This window comes from Schistocerca piceifrons, chromosome 9 (genome assembly GCF_021461385.2).
Source record: "Schistocerca piceifrons isolate TAMUIC-IGC-003096 chromosome 9, iqSchPice1.1, whole genome shotgun sequence".
Lineage (NCBI taxonomy): Eukaryota > Metazoa > Arthropoda > Insecta > Orthoptera > Acrididae > Schistocerca > Schistocerca piceifrons.
The window spans coordinates 32,239,791-32,259,229 of NC_060146.1; the positions used below are offsets into that span (position 1 = coordinate 32,239,791).

At 44.0% G+C, this 19,439-nt stretch overlaps 1 protein-coding gene across 1 annotated transcript in view; it reads left to right on the forward strand.

Moving 5' to 3' along the window:
• The window catches only part of LOC124716892 (disheveled-associated activator of morphogenesis 1), a 415,554-nt gene that overhangs the window by 343,836 nt on the left and 52,279 nt on the right, over positions 1-19,439 (forward strand). Inside the window, exons 17-18 of the mRNA XM_047243447.1 lie at positions 1,083-1,386; positions 9,278-9,339. Coding sequence (XP_047099403.1) covers positions 1,083-1,386; positions 9,278-9,339 — 366 coding nt within the window. The remainder of the gene's footprint in view (positions 1-1,082; positions 1,387-9,277; positions 9,340-19,439) is intronic.

Below are 19,439 nucleotides of genomic sequence, written 5' to 3' on the forward strand. Positions count from 1 at the left end.
ATGAGAAAATACACTGACACACAAGTGACTTTGATAAAGGAAAATTGTTACAGGCACGTACGGAAAGTGGTCAAAGGACTGTGAAACCTCAAATAGGCGATAAGGTATCGGACGTCCACACCTCACAACCTCGGAGGGTGGAGGCTTGCCCATTCTGTAAAGCAGAATAGGAGCCAGTCTGTTGCAAATCTGATGGCAGAGTGCAATGCTGGTGCAGGCACAAGTGTTTTAGAACCCACTATTCAGTGCACCAGATGACCACTGTGTTCCTGTATTCGTGCAACAATATTGTCCATTAAGATTGCAGTGGGCACAGGACCTCACCTCAGAGGAAATGTGTCACTCGGTCAGACGAATTATGTTCCTCTTTACATCTGGCTGACGGTTCTCGCCGGATACACGTCATCCGACCAAACAGCCGCTCAAAGCATGCATCTTACTACGGACCTAGGCCAGTGGGGGCAGTACTGAGCTACACGGACATTCGCTGGGGCTCGCACAGGACCTGTGGTAGTAATTGAAAGCACTGCGACAGCTGTGCATTTTGTGAACATTACTGCAGACCACCTGCGTCCCTTCACGCTCGGTGTCGTCCTGACAGTGATGGCACCTTCCGGCAGGATAAATGGCCACGTCACGAGGCCAGAGTCATGTTACGATGTTTGAGAAGCACAATACTGAACTCGGCTCAATGTCTCGGCCACAAAATCCACCTTACGTGAATCCAATAGAACATACCTGAGATGCTATTGGGTGCCAGATTTGCAACTACGAATCATCACACTCTAATTTACGGGAATCGAGCGTCCTGTGTGTACACATCTGGTGCCACATACTTCTAGAAACCTACAGAGGACTTGTCGAATCCGTGCCTTACTGGATCTCTCCTGTATTGAATTTCAAAGGTGAACCAATTTTTATTAGGCAGCTGGTCGTAATGTTTTGGTTCATCAGTGTATACTGAAATAAACTTAATGTGAATACAACAAAATACATATTTATAAATGTTTACCTGACCTCGGTCACATGGGAAAGACGTCAGTGTTACTATCAGTATTTGTAACTCTACAACTTGCCCACAGGATTGGCCACTACGAGCAGCGGCTAAGGAGCCTGCACTACAAGAAGCGCTTCACAACATCGGTGTGCGAGCTGGAACCACGTGTGAGGGCAGTGCTGGAGGCCTCGCGGGAGGTAGCACGGTCGCGGCGCCTGCGGCGTCTGCTGGAAGTGGTGCTGGCATTGGGCAACTACATGAACCGCGGTGCACGTGGCAATGCCCGTGGCTTCCGCCTGGCCTCCCTGAACAGGCTGGCCGACACACGGTCCAGTGCAGCTCGCGGCACTACCTTGCTGCACTACCTCGTGGAGGTGCTCGACAAGAAGGTCAGTTGACAGTCAATAGTGGAGATAGTTCATCTGTGTCGGTTTGAAAGGGCGGAAACTTGTCTGGAAAATTGGAAATCCTCAGGAAAATGGAATTTAATGGAAAAGTCAGAGAACTCTGAAGAAATTCTGTGACAAGAGTTTAGGAGGAGTACAACTGTTCATTGACAGAAAGAAATTTCCAGGGTAATTTTGTTACAAATCATTCTGAGAGAGTATTTAAGAAATTGTTGGTGTTTGATTTGTATAACCAATGGCCTTGCCGTTCTGGTACTGCGAACGGCTGAAAGCAAGGGGGAAACTACAGCCGTAATTCTTCCCGAGGGCATGCAGCTTTACTGTATGATTAAATGACGATGGCGTCCTCTTGGGTAAAATATTCCGGAGGTAAAATAGTCCCCCATTCGGATCTCTGGGCGGGGACTACTCAAGAGGACATCGTTATCAGGAGAAAGAAAATTGGCGTTCTACGGATCGGAGCGTGGAGTGTCAGATCTCTTAATCGGACAGGTAGCTTAGAAAATTTAAAAAGGGAAATGGATAGATTTAAGTTAGATATAGTGGGAATTAGTGAAGTTCGGTGGCAGGAGGAACAAGACTTTTGGTCAGGTGAATACAGGGTTATAAATACAAAATCAATCAGGGGTAATGCAGGAGTAGGTTTAATAATGAATAAAAAAAATAGGAGTGTGGATAAGCTACTACAAACAGCATAGTGAACTCATTATTGTGGCCAAGATAGACACGAAGCCCACGCCTACTACAGTAGTGCAAGTTTATATGCCAACTAGCTCTGCAGATGACGAAGAAATTGATGAAATGTATGATGAGATAAAAGAAATTATTCAGGTAGTGAAGGGAGACGAAAATTTAATAGTCATGGGTGACTGGAATTCAAGAGTAGGAAAAGGGAGAGAAGGAAACATAGTAGGTGAATATGCATTGGGGCTAAGAAATGAAAGAGGAAGCCGCCTGGCAGAGCATAACTTAATCACAGCTAACACTTGGTTTAAGAATCATGAAAGAAGGTTGTATACATGGAAGAACCCTGGAGATACTGACAGGTTTCAGATAGATTATATAATTGTAAGACAGAGATTTAGGAACCAGGTTTTAAATTGTAAGACATTTCCAGGGGCAGATGTGGACTCTGACCACAATCTATTGGTTATGAACTGTAGATTAAAACCGAAGAAACTACAAAAAGGTGGGAATTTAAGGAGATGGGACCTGGATAAACTGAAAGAACCAAAGGTTGTACAGAGTTTCAGGGAGAGCGTAAGGGAACAATTGACAGTAATTGGGGAAAAGAATACAGTAGAAGAAGAATGGGTAGCTTTGAGGGATGAAATAGTGAAGGCAGCAGAGCATCAAATAGGTAAAAAGGAGAGGACTAGTAGAAACCCTTGGGTGACAGAAGAAATATTGAATTTAATTGATGAAAGGAGAAAATATAAAAATGCAGTAAATGAAGCAGGCAAAAAGGATCTCAAAAATCAGGAAGTGCAAAATGGCTAAGCAGGGATGGCTAGAGGACAAATGTAAGGATGTAAAGACTTATCTCACTAGGGGTAAGATAGATACTGCCTACAGGAAAATAAAGAGACCTTTGGAGAAAAGAGAACCACTTGTATGAATATAAAGAGCTCAGATGGAAACCCAGTTCTAAGCAAAGAAGAGAAAGCAGAAAGGTGGAAGGAGTGTATAGAGGGACTATACAAGGGCGATGTACTTGAGGACAATATTATGGAAATGGAAGTGGATGTAGATGAAGATGAAATGGGAGATACGATACTGCATGAAGAGTTTGACAGAGCACTGAAAGATCTGAGTCGAAACAAGGCCCCGCGAGTGGACCACATCCATTAGAACTACTGCTGGCCTTTACGAGACAGGCGAAATATCGTCAGACTTAAAGAAGAATATAATAATTCCAATCCTAAAGAAAGCAGGTGTTGACAAATGTGAAAATTACCGAACTATCAGTTTAATAAGTCACAGCTGCAAAATACTAATGCGAATTCTTTACAGACAAATGGAAAAACTGGTAGAAGCTGACCTCGGGGAAGACCAGTTTGGATTTTGTAGAAATGTGGGAACACATGAGGCAACACAGACCCTACGACTTATCTTAGAAGAAAGATTAAGAAAAGGCAAACCTACTTTTCTAGCATTTGTAGACTTAGAGAAAGCTTTTTACAATGTTGACTGGAATACTCTTTTTCAAATTCTGAAGGTGGCAGGAGTAAAATACAGGGAACGAAAGGCTATTTACAATTTGTACAGAAATCAGATGGCAGTTATAAGAGTCGAGGGTTATGAAAGGGAAGCAGTGGTTGGGAAGGGAGTGAGACAGGGTTGTAGCCTATCCCCGATGTTGTTCAATCTGTATATTGAGAAAGCAATAAAGGAAACAAAAGAAAAGTTTGGAGTAGGTATTAAATCCGTGGAAAAGAAATAAAAACTTTGAGGTTCGCCGATGACATTGTAATTCTGTCAGAGACAGCAAAGGACTTGGAAGAGCAGTTGAACGGAATGGAGTGTCTTGAAAGGAGGGTATAAGATGAACATCAACAAAAGCAAAACGAGGATAATGGAATGTAGTCAAATTAAGTCGGGTGACGCTGAGGGAATTAGATTAGGAAATGAGACACTTAAAAGTAGTAAATGAGTTTTGCTATTTGGGGAGCAAAATAACTGATGATGGTCGAAGTAGAGAGGATATAAAATGTAGACTGGCAATGGCAAGGAAAGCGTTTCTGAAGAAGAAAAATTTGTTAACATCGAGTATAGATTTAAATGTCAGGAAGTCGTTTCTGAAATTATTTGTATGGAGTGTAGCCATGTATGGAAGTGAAACATGGACGATAAATAGTTTGGACAAGAAGAGAATAGAAGCTTTCGAAATGTGGTGCTACAGAAGAATACTGAAGATTAGATGGGTAGATCACCTAACTAATGAGGAGGTATTGAATGGAATTGAAGAGAAGAGAAGCTTGTGGCACAACTTGACTAGAAGAAGGGATCGGTTGGTAGGACATGTTCTGAGACAGCGAGGGATCACAAACTTAGTATTGAAGGGCGGCGTGGAGGGTAAAAATCGTAGAGAGAGACCAAGAGATGAATACACTAAGCAGATTCAGAAGGATGGAGGCTGCAGTAGGTACTGGGAGATGAAGAAGCTTGCACAGGATAGAGTAGCATGGAGAGCTGCATCAAACCAGTCTCAGGACTGAAGATCACAACAACAACAAGCAAAGTTGGGGTAGTGCACTGGAGTGTAGGGTAACAATTGTAGCTTAATAGCAACTGCTTACATCGCACTTGTGTATCTTCATTGTTCCTGGGTTCTCGGGCTCCAGGACTGTTTATAATTGCATGAATGTGTGTGCCATGTGCACGTGATAAACTGTCAAGCGTATGAGAGTTCCAAATTTGTCATTTGCCCAAAATCAAAGGCAGCTTTTTAATTTTATAAAAAAGTGTAAAACAAACCAATATATGAGCACGCATGCTTTGCAGATTGGTATTGAATATTCAGGATTTCATTGTTTTTATTTATTTCAATACAAATTATTACCTAGCTGACATTCTTGCAGTGTCACGCTTCAAGGCAACAATGACAACAGCATGAAGACTGTCTGGTTTGAAACATGATGTGTCATTACTATTATAGCCTGCAATTACATTCTAGTGACAACAGTTGGAAGTGAGTTCTGCAAGGATTTCTCATAAAAGAGATGTGTAACAATAATAATAATAATAATAATAATACTGTTTGGCTCGGTGGCGTGGTGGAAGTCTTTCAATTGGATGCCACTTCGGCAACTCTCCTGTTCCTAACTTACACCAGTAATCCTACCAGATGGGACAAAAGAAACAGAAACCGGGTGTATCTCGCCAAATAAATATTACTGTTGGACGTATATCGTCAAAATATCGTCTCATTATTTTGAAATTAACTTCTAGACTATACTGTACCATAAATTTTGTGCCCGAGAGATAAAGGTACGTAGGTCTACCTTCTGCAGTTTTAATTTAAGACTATATTTGTAAAAGCCACACACTGCTTCATTTGTGGAGAACAGTGGAGGTCTTTAGACAGCCATTGGCTGATTTTGTGTGTTAAATGGACATGGCCTTTTTAATGCTATCTAAATCAACTATGGAATATCAATAATATTAGGAAAAGGATAGACTGCTATTAACTATAAAGATGACATGTTGAGTTTCAGACAGCCACATTTAGCTTTTGGCCTTATTCAGAAAAGAAAACACACACACACACACACACACACACACACACACAAAGCAAGCACAGCTCCTGCACAGATGACCATTGTCCCTGGATTCACCTGCCAGAATTTATCTTTGTCTGAAAGGTGTAATCTCAGGATTTCTGCTCCAACTTTGCTGTAATTACTTTACAATTCAAAGCTGCTATCTCTGCTACATTACTTTTTCATAAATAATTTGCCCCACTACTTTTGTGTTAACCAATCAAATACCCTCTTCATCGTCAAATATGTGGACTGCATTAAATGACCACCTTCATTGTTCAATATACAGAGTGACAGTAATGTGTCACAAGTTCATTTTTCATCTCATACATATCCATTCTTTCGATCAGTGCATCCCCCCACCCCCCACCCCTCCGCACAGGATAGCAATCCACAAAATATTCTTTGCCGCATTTGAGCTGATATCTCCTCTTGCAAAGTTACTGTGATTACCGTCCTACGCCTATCTCTCAGTAGAGCTTGTTACACTAAAAAATAAAAAGAAAACCAATGCACAATGTCTATACGTTTATACTCAGTATGTTTTTTTTATGTTTCTCTTTCCTCATCACATCAATAAGTTTTGGATGCGAGTGTTGTTCATCAGTAAGAAGATGTCGGAATAGGGCTCACTCCTCTTGAGTAATGTGTATCACCACACTGTAAATGTTCCAAAATATTTCTCTCTCCGGTCATCAGACTTTCAACTCAAATGTAATACTCACCAAAGAAAACTGCAGATTCAGCACAACTAGAACTGACACAGTCGCACAAGTAGCTATAGCCACGTTCTAGGTCAGAGTAGAGCACGTTGCTACCCCACAGTGCAAGTGCAGAAATTGATCACAGAAAATAACTTTTGTGGTCAGCTGTAACAGCTTGCTGGTAACATAAGTAACTTTTCTGACAATGAGAAGGAGAGTAAAGTAAGTAGTGCTGACACAAAAGATGATGTTAAAGTCGAGAAAGCCGACGATATGTAAATTATAGCAAGAGGGAGATGATGCCGATAGGAGTAGAATTTAGTTATCGACTCAAAACGAAAAGAAACACATGCAGTACATATCTCACTGATGATACAGATAAATGTGCTATTAGGCAGCAATATATGTGATATTACTAACATTTTAAAGAAAGAACACCAGTGCAAGAGTTTGAGGGTAGCAATAAAACTGAGAAAAACTCTTCTGTTGATGGGATTTGATTTTGAAAGGTGGCAGAATAAACAAGTCTTCAGATGTGAATGAGATGACATACTGCCTGACAAAAAAAGTGAAGCTCCCAGGACAGCAGGAAACGAAATAAAACTTCTCAAGTTATGAGGGTACGTAATGTTATTTCAGTAATTGCAGAAGTGAATCAAATTTACAAAGATGTCAGCTGTATGAGCCCTCTTATCAGTATGACATTCCTGCCCTCTGGCTGGGACGTGTGCACCAATTTGCTCACCGAGGGTGTCACAGAGCTGACGTACCGTCTCCTGAGCTGAGCTTACCCGCAACTGGCGTCGGGACGGAGTCAACACCCGAGCTGACGCCACACATTCTATTGGGGACAGAGCTGAGGATCTCATCGGTCACGGAAGTACCGCAACATCACACATACAGCCGACAGACACGTGCTGTATACGGATGAGCAGCGTTCTGTCGAAAAATGGCACCACGGCACTGTCGCACAAGAGGTAACGCGTGCACGAGGATGCGGAATGCTTGTGACCGTCGTGGAGTCAGAGTTCCCTCATTCGTCACCAGTCGTTACTCAAAATTGTACCCCACGTTGTGATGCCAGGAGTAGCACAACTGTGACACTCGGAAACCCTGGAAGGATGGAATTCGTCACCGAACACAATGATGCCATTCATCAGCAGTCTGCGATTCCCAGGCACGGCAAAACTGCAAACGCAGCCAGTTGTGTTGCTGTATTAATGGCAGCCTACGCACGGGGCAGTAATTCTCTAGTCTGGCTGCTGTTAGTCTCTGACCAATGGTGGTGGCTGATACGAAATTTTGCAGGGAGTCCATTACTCGTTGTCAGATGGCAGACAGAGACATGAAGAGCTCACGACATGCTTGGTGGCCGGTACTCCCTCGAGATGGCCAGACGTGGTCAACAGAATCTCGATGACGAGTATGCCCGCCTTCGTGTTCCCGTGCTGTCCGATGGGCCACTGTCACTGAAACAACACAAATCTGTATATTGCACAATTAGACCAGCTGACCACATGGAGACTCACAATAAGGTGCTGATTACTATCTCTCACAAGTATGCAGCTTCTCTGTCTCCTTCACAATGATACTCAACATCTGACACTGTTCCCATCCCGTATATAGCCTATCATTCTAGATAACGTCACTAGTGCACTCTTGTGACCATTCTACCTGTCAAGGAGAATGGCAACTCTTTAATCATTTACATATCCACTGAGGGTGTGTGCGTGTACAAAGTTAGTGACATCCGACCATTTCTTCTGGGTGCTTTACTTTTTTGGCGGGCAGTGTTGTTTCAAATACTGCAGCCACATTTTATTCGGGAGAAACATTTGTTCGTACACATTACACTGCGAATAAATGTTTTCAGAAAGGGAGTGTGTGAGGAGTTTTGCAAAGAGAAGTGTAGCACGTGACAGCACTTCAATGTAGACTATTAGAGTTTGTGCCATTACTCCCTCCGATCTCTGATCTCGGGCTCAAACGTGAAGGCGGTGCCACCTCGGTCGGGCCTTCAGTTTCAGTTGACTATATAAGTAAAAAAAGTTTTATAGTTTGTGTTTCTATTGATAATGGTCTTAATATTTCATTCTCTAGTTGCTGTGAGGTACTTTCTCTTCATAATGCATAATGAATGAAATCATTTAAATTTTACTCTGTAGAAACTCAAAAATGAATTTTCAGCTGTACTGTTTGATGAAAATCCTGCTTGCTCGTTGCCAATGTGACACATATAGCAGTTATCCTCACAAGAAGGCAAGGAGTTCTGTGGATGTGGAACTCGGGAGACAACTATGTAGCCATTTAAAAGATTATGTGAGGAAACTGTTCGGCATTCAGAGGCAACAGAAGTGTGGCTCGGTGAAAATCGTGTAAGTTACCGACAGGATCATGACAGAAGGCATAAGATCAGGTTAGAGCATAGTTTGCCTACTTCGCAACTCTGTTCTAGAGATGAAGGAAATGCTAAGTTCGTACACAGATGAGTAGAAATGATTATGCGTGGAGCTTGGGTAAGGGACAAAAAATGAAAGAAGATTGGGGAGAAAAAAACTTAACAATGACAGGAACTGGATACGAACTTATGGAAGGATGTGGGAAACCACTAGAAAACAATGAAAGAGACTGAGTTGAACTAGGTTCACTGTTTACAGGAAGTGAATAATTCTTTAAGGAGAAGGATGTTATAAGATTATCAGCAAACATGTGCTTGAAGAAAGGCCAAGTCATATGATTTAGTAAGAGAACTAAACTGCAGTTGCCAGTGTTCTTTCATTTACATATTTATGTAAAACATGTGAATCGTTCATTTGTAGAAATATCTAGTAAACTGACTGTGATGCTCATGTAAGGCTCTATATTTCTTGTGAGTGACAGTAATTTTTCCTTCCAATTCTGTTTCAGTTCAAAGACATTCTGAAACTGGATGAAGACCTCCCTCATGTAAGGGAAGCTGCAAAAGTGAGGTAACGTTTTACACGACATATATCTTAGTCCTTAGTTTAAACGTGAAGAAAATTGCTGAACAACCACCAACTTTTGGAGATGTGAGTTACACGCTACAATTGACATCAGAGATATCATTTTGCTGATGACACAAAGTTTACAAGATAAACCCATCTGAACAGGAAGTGACTCGTCATAGGAAATCGTCGAAATGAGAGGTCACTACCCTGTTCCTTCAACATCTGTTTGTGGTATAACTTGCAGTATGCTAAAAAATGAGCCTCACAATGCAAGAGAGTGATGATCGGTGTCTGCACATTCGAATCTCACTGAAATGATACAAATGGCTAATGAAAAGTGGACAATGAGTTAATTCACAAACACTCAAATAGTTCTTGGGCTTTTTAAGATGCCCAAACTATAATTAATCCATTAAGGGCTCTCAATCACTTGACATTTGCACAGAAATAATCAATATATTGGTATGATAAATGAAGACGACAAAAATACCGTAGAAGAAGCGATTGTGACACATTGGTTCTTCCAAACAACTATGACTGAAAAATGTTAGCAGGAGACCAGCCTTTTCCCAGGAATAACAAGAACAGATGATTAACTGTGATGGTGTCCACACACAATTTATGTTCCACTTTGAGTGTAATATCTGCACCCCAGAAATAAAGCAGCCACTTTTAGTGGAAATATTACACTTTTCAATGAAAAGGCAAAGATTAATTTCTCATGAAATACTCCAATTCACAGAAGCACAGTGACATCTGACACTGGGTATACATGTTGTTAAGAGACAAAACTGTGGCAAGTGGGTTTCGGCAACAATATATGGCCACGTGCAGAGTTAGTGAGGAGGATTATACAGGGTTATTCAGAATACGACTGTGTGAAAACTGCACGATGTATAGAAAAATGGCACATGTCAGTGGGCAGAACATCTCTCATGTTATTGTGGAGTTGCAGAGCACACAACTAGGGGCAAGCATATCAGTACATGGCATATAATAGAACAATGCATGCATTTTGTGTCTTAAATTCTCTAGATGTGATTTAGTTGTAGCAGTTCAGTGACCATTTCATACAAAATATCAGGTAAACGCTCCAACAAATGAAACTACCTATGAGTGGTGCAACACATGAGGTTGGCTGTTTAATTGTGTGAAGTACACAGGCCAGCTGGGATCATAAGCAGCAAAGGTGAAGCATATGCGGCAATCTTTCACCAGGAATATAAGGTAACTGTGAAAACTGCAGATACCGCAGTCAGCTGTCTGGTGCATTCTGGGCAAATGTCTGCAGTTGTCACACGACCTGACTACTCCAGATAATGAGCTTCATTATGACTTTTGCAATTACTTGCAGTGGGTACTGGAGAAAGACAGCTTTTTCACAGAAGTTGATTTTCAGTGACAAAGCCATATTTCAAGTGTCTGGAGAGGTGAATTGTAACGTAGATGTTTGGGGCACAGTACATTCACATGAGATTGTGAAACACATTCTCGTTTCACCTAAAGTTAATGTCATTTGTAATGTGTCCTTCAAAAGTGTTTGGACCATTTTCTTTACAGAGGAAACTGTGATTGGTTCTGGTTACATGGGTGTGTTGCAGTGGTGGTGTATGCCACAGTTACAGGAAGAGAGTGGAGACTCCACTTCACAACAAGATGGTGCACCACCACACTTTTTGTTGGATGTACGCGATTACCTCAATGCTATACTGCCTCAACTACAGGATCGGACGTGTGTCGCATCGTAACTCTTCTCTTCTTCCCTGTCCCCCATTTTCACCTGACTTCCCTCCGTGTGATATTTTCTTATGGAGCTAAGTGAAAGATCATGTGTTCCTGCCTCCAGGGCCACTTGCTTTGGAAGAGCTGCAAGGATAATTAACAGATTCGCCGAAATTGAGCACGACATGTATGGCAAGAGTTTGACTGTTGTATGATATTTGTCATGTCACAAGTGGTGCCCACATTGAGGATCTATAGGTGGGTTAGAAACATGTTGATAGCCTTTATCCATTGAGATGTGTGTGTATTTTCTGTATATGACACATTTTTGTGCTGTCATTTTCTGAAACACCAGAGGAACTTATGCATAGCCCTGTAATTGTAGACTATATTTAATTATCGTAGAAATGACACTTCTACAGTGTACAAGGATATTTCTTAATGATTGGTACAAAAGTGCTGTATCAATAGAGAATATCTGAAAGAATCTTTAAAGTACTGTGTAAGTTAATCATGAATTAATAAAGGGTTTTTGAATAGGAAAGGCAGATTGATATTAATTGCTAATAAAAAAGAAAGGGGCCACAATGAGAGTATTACAAATTCCACTACCTGTCAAAGCCAAGTATATCAACTGTTACAATGTAAAAACTTGAATCATTACCACATGCGAATACTGTGACGTGGATCGGTACGACTGCTCTCGAGGACGGCATACTGCTTTAGTGGAGAATATCGCCTTTGAAAAATGGAAATATATTTTGTGGCTCTGCTAATTTGCATTCCCAGCCCAGTTTGCCAAATAAAACTGAGGTTATGAAAGAACTCACACAAATCTAGATTAATGTGTAAAAATGCACCTTGTTTCACCATTTGATGGTTCTTTACTCTCACAAGTGCTCTCAAGGTGCTGATACACACTTCTCTTTTCCCCCATCTGTTCAATGTCAAGGAGTGAGGTCCATTACTGGGGACTGGTGCTCCAGGCTTTCTACACTAGGGAAAGGGTGAAGATCGATTCCTAGTGCTTCCACAGGGACGCGAGTACGTTCCTAGACCCCACTTCTGGTTGGTTGGTTGGTTTGGGGAAGGAGACCAGACAGCGAGGTCATCGGTCTCATCGGATTAGGGAAGGACGGGGAAGGAAGTCGGCCGTGCCCGTTTTGAAAGGAACCATCCCGGCATTTGCCTGGAGCGATTTAGGGAAATCACGGAAAACCTAAATCAGCATGGCCGGACGCGGGATTGAATCGTCGTCCTCGCGAATGCGAGTCCAGTGTCTAACCACTGCGCGACCTCGCTCGGTCCCCACTTCTGGGAGAGACTGACAAAGACCGTGCTGTATCACGGATCCTGTGCACTGATCTTCCAAGGGGACATTGTCTACTCATCGTCACCAAATTTATGGTACATGCAGGACTTGGCCAGAAATGAAAGTAACAGAAGTGGAAGCTCCAGATGGCAAGTTGTTTAGGAAAACTAGCATTTTTGGCTCTTGTTGGGAGAGGCACGAGCCATTTACGTTGTTTGTATTATAATTGTCAGACATCAGGTGGCGCAGTGGAAAGGATACAGATCAGTAATCTAAGGGTCATGGAATTGAGTTCCTATACTTACCTTTTCCTTTCTTTTTTAATTTGGTGAAATTATGTGTTACATGTTGTTTGATACCAAACTGAGTGATAAGAGAGAACATTTACGAATCTGCATCAGGTTTGTTTATCTATAGTAACTTTAAAACAACCATGTAATTGTAGACATGCAGTGTTTGTAACATGTGCAAGACACCGATAAAATTACTACTTTCTCTGTTTTTAAGGTGAATATCACCCCAGCAGTGTAAATTGTCAACTGTAAAATAATAAAAGTACCTCATTTTATATAGAAAATTCTCGTGAATGCCATAAATCCCTTCCTGGAAATTTATTTGCAAACCCAAATTTTCCTTTGCCTTTTTTTCCCTGCCTTTTATGGAATTATTAATAAATGAAATATATTGAGCATTATTTCGGTTTATCTGCAGTGTGAGTTACGTAAAAATTGACAATAATAATAATAATAATAATAATATGTTTCTGCATAGGAACGTGACCCTGAACACTAGGATTACCATTCTGCACTCTTACTGCTGCACCAATTGCTGCCTGGAATTTACATTAACACAAATGGCTCATACCTTTTCCAACATACACCAGAAATGCTAGTTTTTCTAAACTCTTGGCCATAGGGAGCTCCCGCTTCTATCAGTTTCATTTCTGACCGAGCCCTCCATATACCATAAATTTAGAAGAAATCGATGATAATGAGTAGGCATGGATCTTTGCCCTGGTGTGGACAGTGGTGGACAGTGTATGGTGTACAAGTGTTTAAAAATCAACTTTGCCATTGCAACAGACCAACAGTAGTAGTAGTTGTTGTTGTTGTTGTTGTTGGTGGTGGTGGTGGTTGGTTGGTTGGTTTAAAGGCAGGAGAAGGGACAAAACTATGAGGTCATCGGTCCCTTGTTCCTAATAAAACAAGGCCACAAGTGTGAGAATAAAACGGACGAAACATATAACACAAAACGGAAAGAAAGGAGAAGCCACAGTTAAAAGTCAAAGTCACATTTTATTCGGGAGAAACATTTGTTCGTACACATTACACTGCGAATAAATGTTTTCAGAAAGGGAGTGTGTGAGGAGTTTTGCAAAGAGAAGTGTAGCACGTGACAGCACTTCAATGTAGACAATTGGAGTTTGTGCCATTACTCCCTCCGATCTCTGATTTCAGGCTCAAACGTGAAGGCGGTGCCACCTCGGTCGGGCCTTCAGTTTCAGCTGACTATATAAGTAAAAAAAGTTTTATGGTTTGTGTTTCTATTGATAATGGTCTTAATATTTCATTCTCTAGTTGCTGTGAGGTACTTTCTCTTCATAATGCATAATGAATGTAATCATTTAAATTTTACTCTGTAGAAACTCAAAAATGAATTTTCAGCTGTACTGTTTGATGAAAACCCTGCTTGCTCGTTGCCAATGTGACAAATATAGCAGTTATCCTCACAAGAAGGCAAGGGGTTCTGTGGATGTGGAAGCCAAAGTTAAAAGTCTGCCGCCACAGAGCTGCTAAAAATGGGCAGTCCAGCAAGAGGTGGACAACTGTCATTTGGGAGCCACAGCGACAATGAGGTGGGTCCTCGCGATGGAGTAGGTAACCATGCGTTAGCCACGTTTGGCCAATGCAGAGCCAGCGAAGGACAACTGATTCCCTGCGAGAGGCCTGCGTGCAAGACTTCCACACATTCATAGTCTCCTTAATGACAGTTTGTTGTGTGTGCTGTTATGCCATTCTGTCCCCCAAAGCTGGAAAACCCTGTGGTGTAAGACAGAATACAGGTCAGCTTTGGAGATGCCTATCTCCAGAACCGATTTCCGCGTCGCCTGTTTGGCCAGCCTCTCGGAAAGTTTGTTGCCGGGGATTCCGACGTGTTCTGGGGTCCACACAAGCGCCACGGAACGGCAGGACTCTTCCAAGGCATAGATGGACTCCTGAATGGACACTACATTGGGTGACAAGGGTAGCACTGGCCGACAGCTTGTGGGCTGCCCATTGAGTCAGTACACAGGAGAAATGACTCGCCAGGGCATGGGCGGATGTATTCAAGAGCACAAGATATGGCCGCCAGCTCTGCAGTGAAAACACTGCAGCCAACTGGCAAGGAGTGCTGCTCAATATGTCCTCCATGAACATATGTGAAGCCAACAAGACCATCAGCCATTGAGCCGTTGGTGTAAACCGCTTCAGAGCCTCACAACACGTCACGAATTGAGAGGAAGGAACAGCAGAGAGCGGGGTTAACAGAGTCCTTAGGGCCATGAGAAAGGTCCAGATGAAGCTGCGGCCGAGGAGGCGTACGTGAACGGACCGCAAGTAGAGTCGGTAAAGGGAAGGACTACAGTTCGGAGAGAACGGGCCGCACGCAAACTGCAATTGTTAGCCCCAATATGGAGATGGATTGCCGCAGGTGGGGAAAGTAGACGGTAATGGATGCTCAGGGGAACTATGAACGTGTGCTGCGTAACTGGCGAGCAGTTGTGCACGTCTCATCTGCAGTGGAGATGACCAGTACGCTGGTCACCACTCATCCTAAAAGCTCCTGATGCCAATCGAACCCCACAGTGGTGCACAGGAGCGAGTAAATGCAATGCTGCAGGGGCTGCCAAACAATAAACCACACTCCCATAGTCTATTCGGGATTGGACAAGGGCTCTGTAGCGCTGCAGCAGCATAGAACGATCTGCACCCCAAATTGGTGTTGCTCAAGCAAAAGAGGGAATTGAGGTGCTGCCAGCACTTCTGCTTAAGATGATGAAGATGAGGGAGCCAAATCAATCGAGCATCGAAAACTAGTCCTAGTAATTGATATGTCTGCACTGCAGTGAGTGGATCGTCATGGTAAATTGCGGGTTCCGGATGAACGGTATAATGTCGACAGAACTGCACGACGCACGACTTTGCAGCTGAAAACTGGAAGCCGTGGGCTAGAGCCCATGACTGTGCCTTGTGGATGGCTCCATGGAGGTGCCGCTCAGCAACAACAGTACTGGAGCAGCAGTACGAAATGCGTAAGTCGTCTGCATACAGAGAAGGTGAGACGGAGGGCCCGACTGCTGCTGCTAGACCGTTAATGGCCTCTAAAAATACACACACACACTCAATACAGAGCTCTGCGGTACTCCATTCTCCTGGATATGGATGGAATTATTGGAGTCACCAACTTGGACATGTAAAGTACAGAGCGACAGGACGTTTTGGATAAAAAATCGAGAGTTGTCCCCAGAGACCCCACTCATACAATGTGGCGAGGATATGATGTCGCCAAGTCATGTCGTATGCTTTATGTAAATAAAAAAAGACGGCAATCAGGTGTTGCCGTCTGGAAAAGTCTGTTCGGATGGCAGACTCAATGGACACCAAATTATTAGTGGTAGAGCGACCCTGATAGAAGCTGCCCTGATATGGAGCCAGCAGGCCACATGACTCCAGGACCCAACCCAACCGCTGACACACTATACATTCCAGCAGCTTGCAAAGAACATTGGTGAGGCTGATGGGCCAATAGCTATTCACATCGAGCAGGTTTTTACCGGGTTTGTGCATCGGAATGATGGTGCTCTCCCGCCATTGTGGTGGAAAGGCTCCATTGCACCACAGCTGGATGAAGATGACAAGAAGATGTCGCTTGTAGTCAGATCTGTAGTCACATCTGGCTGTGGATGCGATCAGGCCCTGGAGCTGTGTCGGGGCAATGTGAAAGGGCACTGAGGAGCTCCCATTCTGTAAATGGGGCATTATAGGATTCACTGCAGTGTGTAGTGAATGAGAGGACGTTCCCTTCCAGCAGCCGTTTGAGTGTGTTAAAGGCTTGGGGGTAATTCTCTGACACAGAGGCTCGAGCAAAGTGCTCAGCAAAGTGCTCGGCAATCATGTTTGTGTCGGTACATAACTCGCCATTTTTGGCAACACCGGGGATAGCTGTTGGGGCCTGGTACCCGAAAAGACGTTTGCCCAGATTTGTGAAAGTGACGTGTGGCACCCAATGGTCGAGTCGTATCTCTCCCAATACTCCTCCTTCCGTTGTTTGATAAGGTAGCGAATACAGGCACAGAGCCGTTTAAAGGCTATGAGGTGCTCCAGGGAAGGGTGCCGCTTATGCTGCTGTAGAGCTCACCAACGCTCCTTAATTGCTTCAGCGACTTCTGGCGACCACCATGGGACTGCCTTATGCCTTAGGCACCCTAAAGAGAGAGGGGTAGCATTTTCTCCATCAGAAACAACTGTGCTAGTCACTTGCTCAACCATCACATCGATGTTACCGTGTGGGGGAGATTCAGTGGTGACAGCAGAGGTGAAAGCTCCCCAGTCTGCCTTGTTCAAAGCTTATCTGGGCAGACGTCCATGTACCTGACGCTGGGGCAGTGAGAGGAAGATGGGGAAGTGGTCACTACCATGCACGTCGTCATGTGCTCTCCAGTGGATAGTTGGGAGAAGTTCTGGGCTGCAAATTGATAACTCAGTGGCCGAGTAACTACCATGGGCCACACTGAAATGTGTGGCGACCCCAGTATTTAAGAGGCATAAGTCGAATTGCGACTAAAGTTTCAACATCTCTGCCTCGGCCAGTAAGCATGGTACCACCCCACAAGGGGTTATGGGCATTAAAATCTCCCAGAAGTAGGAATGGTTCAGGGAGTTGATCAACCAGTGCAGCTAATACATTCAGGGGTACTGCACCACCTGGAGAAAGATTTACATTGCAGACAGTTATTTCCTGCGTCATCCTTATTCTGACAAACACAGCTTCAAGAGGAGTTTGAAGAGGCATATATTCACTACAAACTGAGTTTAGGACATAAACGCAAACTCCACCTGACACTCGATTATAGTCGCTACAGTTCCTGTATTATCCCTTACAGCCATAGAGGGCAGGGATCCGCATTGCTGGGAACCAGGTTTCCTGGAGGGCAATACAGATGGCAGGTGTAAAGCTTAACAGATGCTGTAGCTCAGCCAGGCGGTGGAAAAAACCGCCGCAATACCACTGGAGGATGACATTGTGAGGCTAGGAATGCATGGAACATTCAATGAGGCAGTTTACACCTCAGAGTCACCTGCTGCCACTGATTTATTGCCTGAGCAGTCTATATCCCTTGTGTCTGAGGGTCTGGTGAGATCTAGGTCCTCAGCGGACGCCAAAAATCCACCTCATCTTCAGTCGCAGAGATTGTAGGTAGCGGTGGTGTGGGTGCCACTGCAATTTCCCTGGTCTTAGAGATTTTCTTTTTGGATTTCTCTCGCTGCTCCTTGCGTTTCCCTGGCAGGGAGGACTTCACTGGCTCAGTCCCTGGGACTGAGGATGAGCGTGAACCCTGCGACCAGCTGCTTTTTGGTGGCGTAAGACAATCTCATATGCACAGGATGCAGGTGTTCAAATTTTGTCTTAGCCTCAATGTAGATCAGTCTGTCCAGGGTCTTGTACTCCATTATTTTCCTTTCTTTCTGGTAAATCCTGCAGTCTGGTGAGCAAGGCGAATAGTGCTCTCTGCAGTTGACATGGATGGGAGGTGGGGCACATGGAGTATTGGGATGTGATGGGCATCTGCAATCTCAGCATGTGGTGCTGGAAGTACAATGAGAAGACATATGGCCGAACTTCCAGCACTTAAAGCGCCGCATCGGGGGAGGGATATAGGGCTCTACATCACACCGGTAGACCATCACCTTGACCTTCTCGGGCAATGTATCACCCTCAAAGGCCAAGATGAAGACACCAGTGCCAACCTGATTATCCTTCGGACCCCGGTGGACACACTGGACAAAATGTGCAACTCCCTGCTCTAAATTGGTGCGCAGCTCATCGTCGGACTGCAAAAGAAGGTCTCTGTAAGATATGACACCCTGGACAGTATTTAAGCTCTTATGGGGCATGATGGTTACAGAAACATCCCCCAGCTTGTCAAAAACGATTAACTCCCATGACTGGGCAGAGGATGCTGTTTTGATCAAGACTAACCCAGATCTCATTTTGGACAAGCGCTCCAACCCCCCCCCCCCCCCCAAAATTGTCTTCTAAATGCGCAACAAAACACTGAGGCTTTATTGCCATGATAGGTTCCCCATCAGCTCTCGAACATACAATGTACTGGGGCGAATAAGATCTGCTGTCATTCTTAGCCTGATGTTCCTCCCATGTTGTGGCCAGGGAGGGGAACGATTTGAGGTCGCACTTCTGTGTGTTGAATTGAGCTCATGATCACTTAGAGACTGTTGGTGTTTTACCACCAGCAAGAGATGATGGACTGTGCTTCATCGCATGTCATCCACCCTGATGCCACCCACTCCGACCAGGGGCCCTCCCCACGGGTGCCACCCAGCCATAGCAAAGGCCACCTGGCAGGATGGCTATTGCCGGGAGTCCCGATGCCCCAGGGGGATGGGCATCTACCCCTTGGCATACGTGAGGAGTTAATGGTGGAGCCATCAGCAGAGTGATTCCTGTGTGGTCAGGGGGCTACAACCAACAGGGTACATGGCGGCCCCACCACAACAGACTGACTACCGTGCTGGACATCAGGTGCAAAGACGCCTATGGTCATCGTCAATGCAAAAATCAACACTGCATGGTGCATGGTGAAAAACGCATCCAGGAAGGTGTCCTTGCCCAAGAGATGGAGAATGGGCAGGACTGCAATGCGACATCAAGAAAGTGGGGTAAAGATCTCAATGCACGATGGATACAGTGCACCTTGTAAGGCACCCTTCCCCAATTGGCTCACTCTTCGGGAAAATTTTGAAGAATGGAGTTGAAACCTTACAGGGGACCATCACATGAAGGCCGA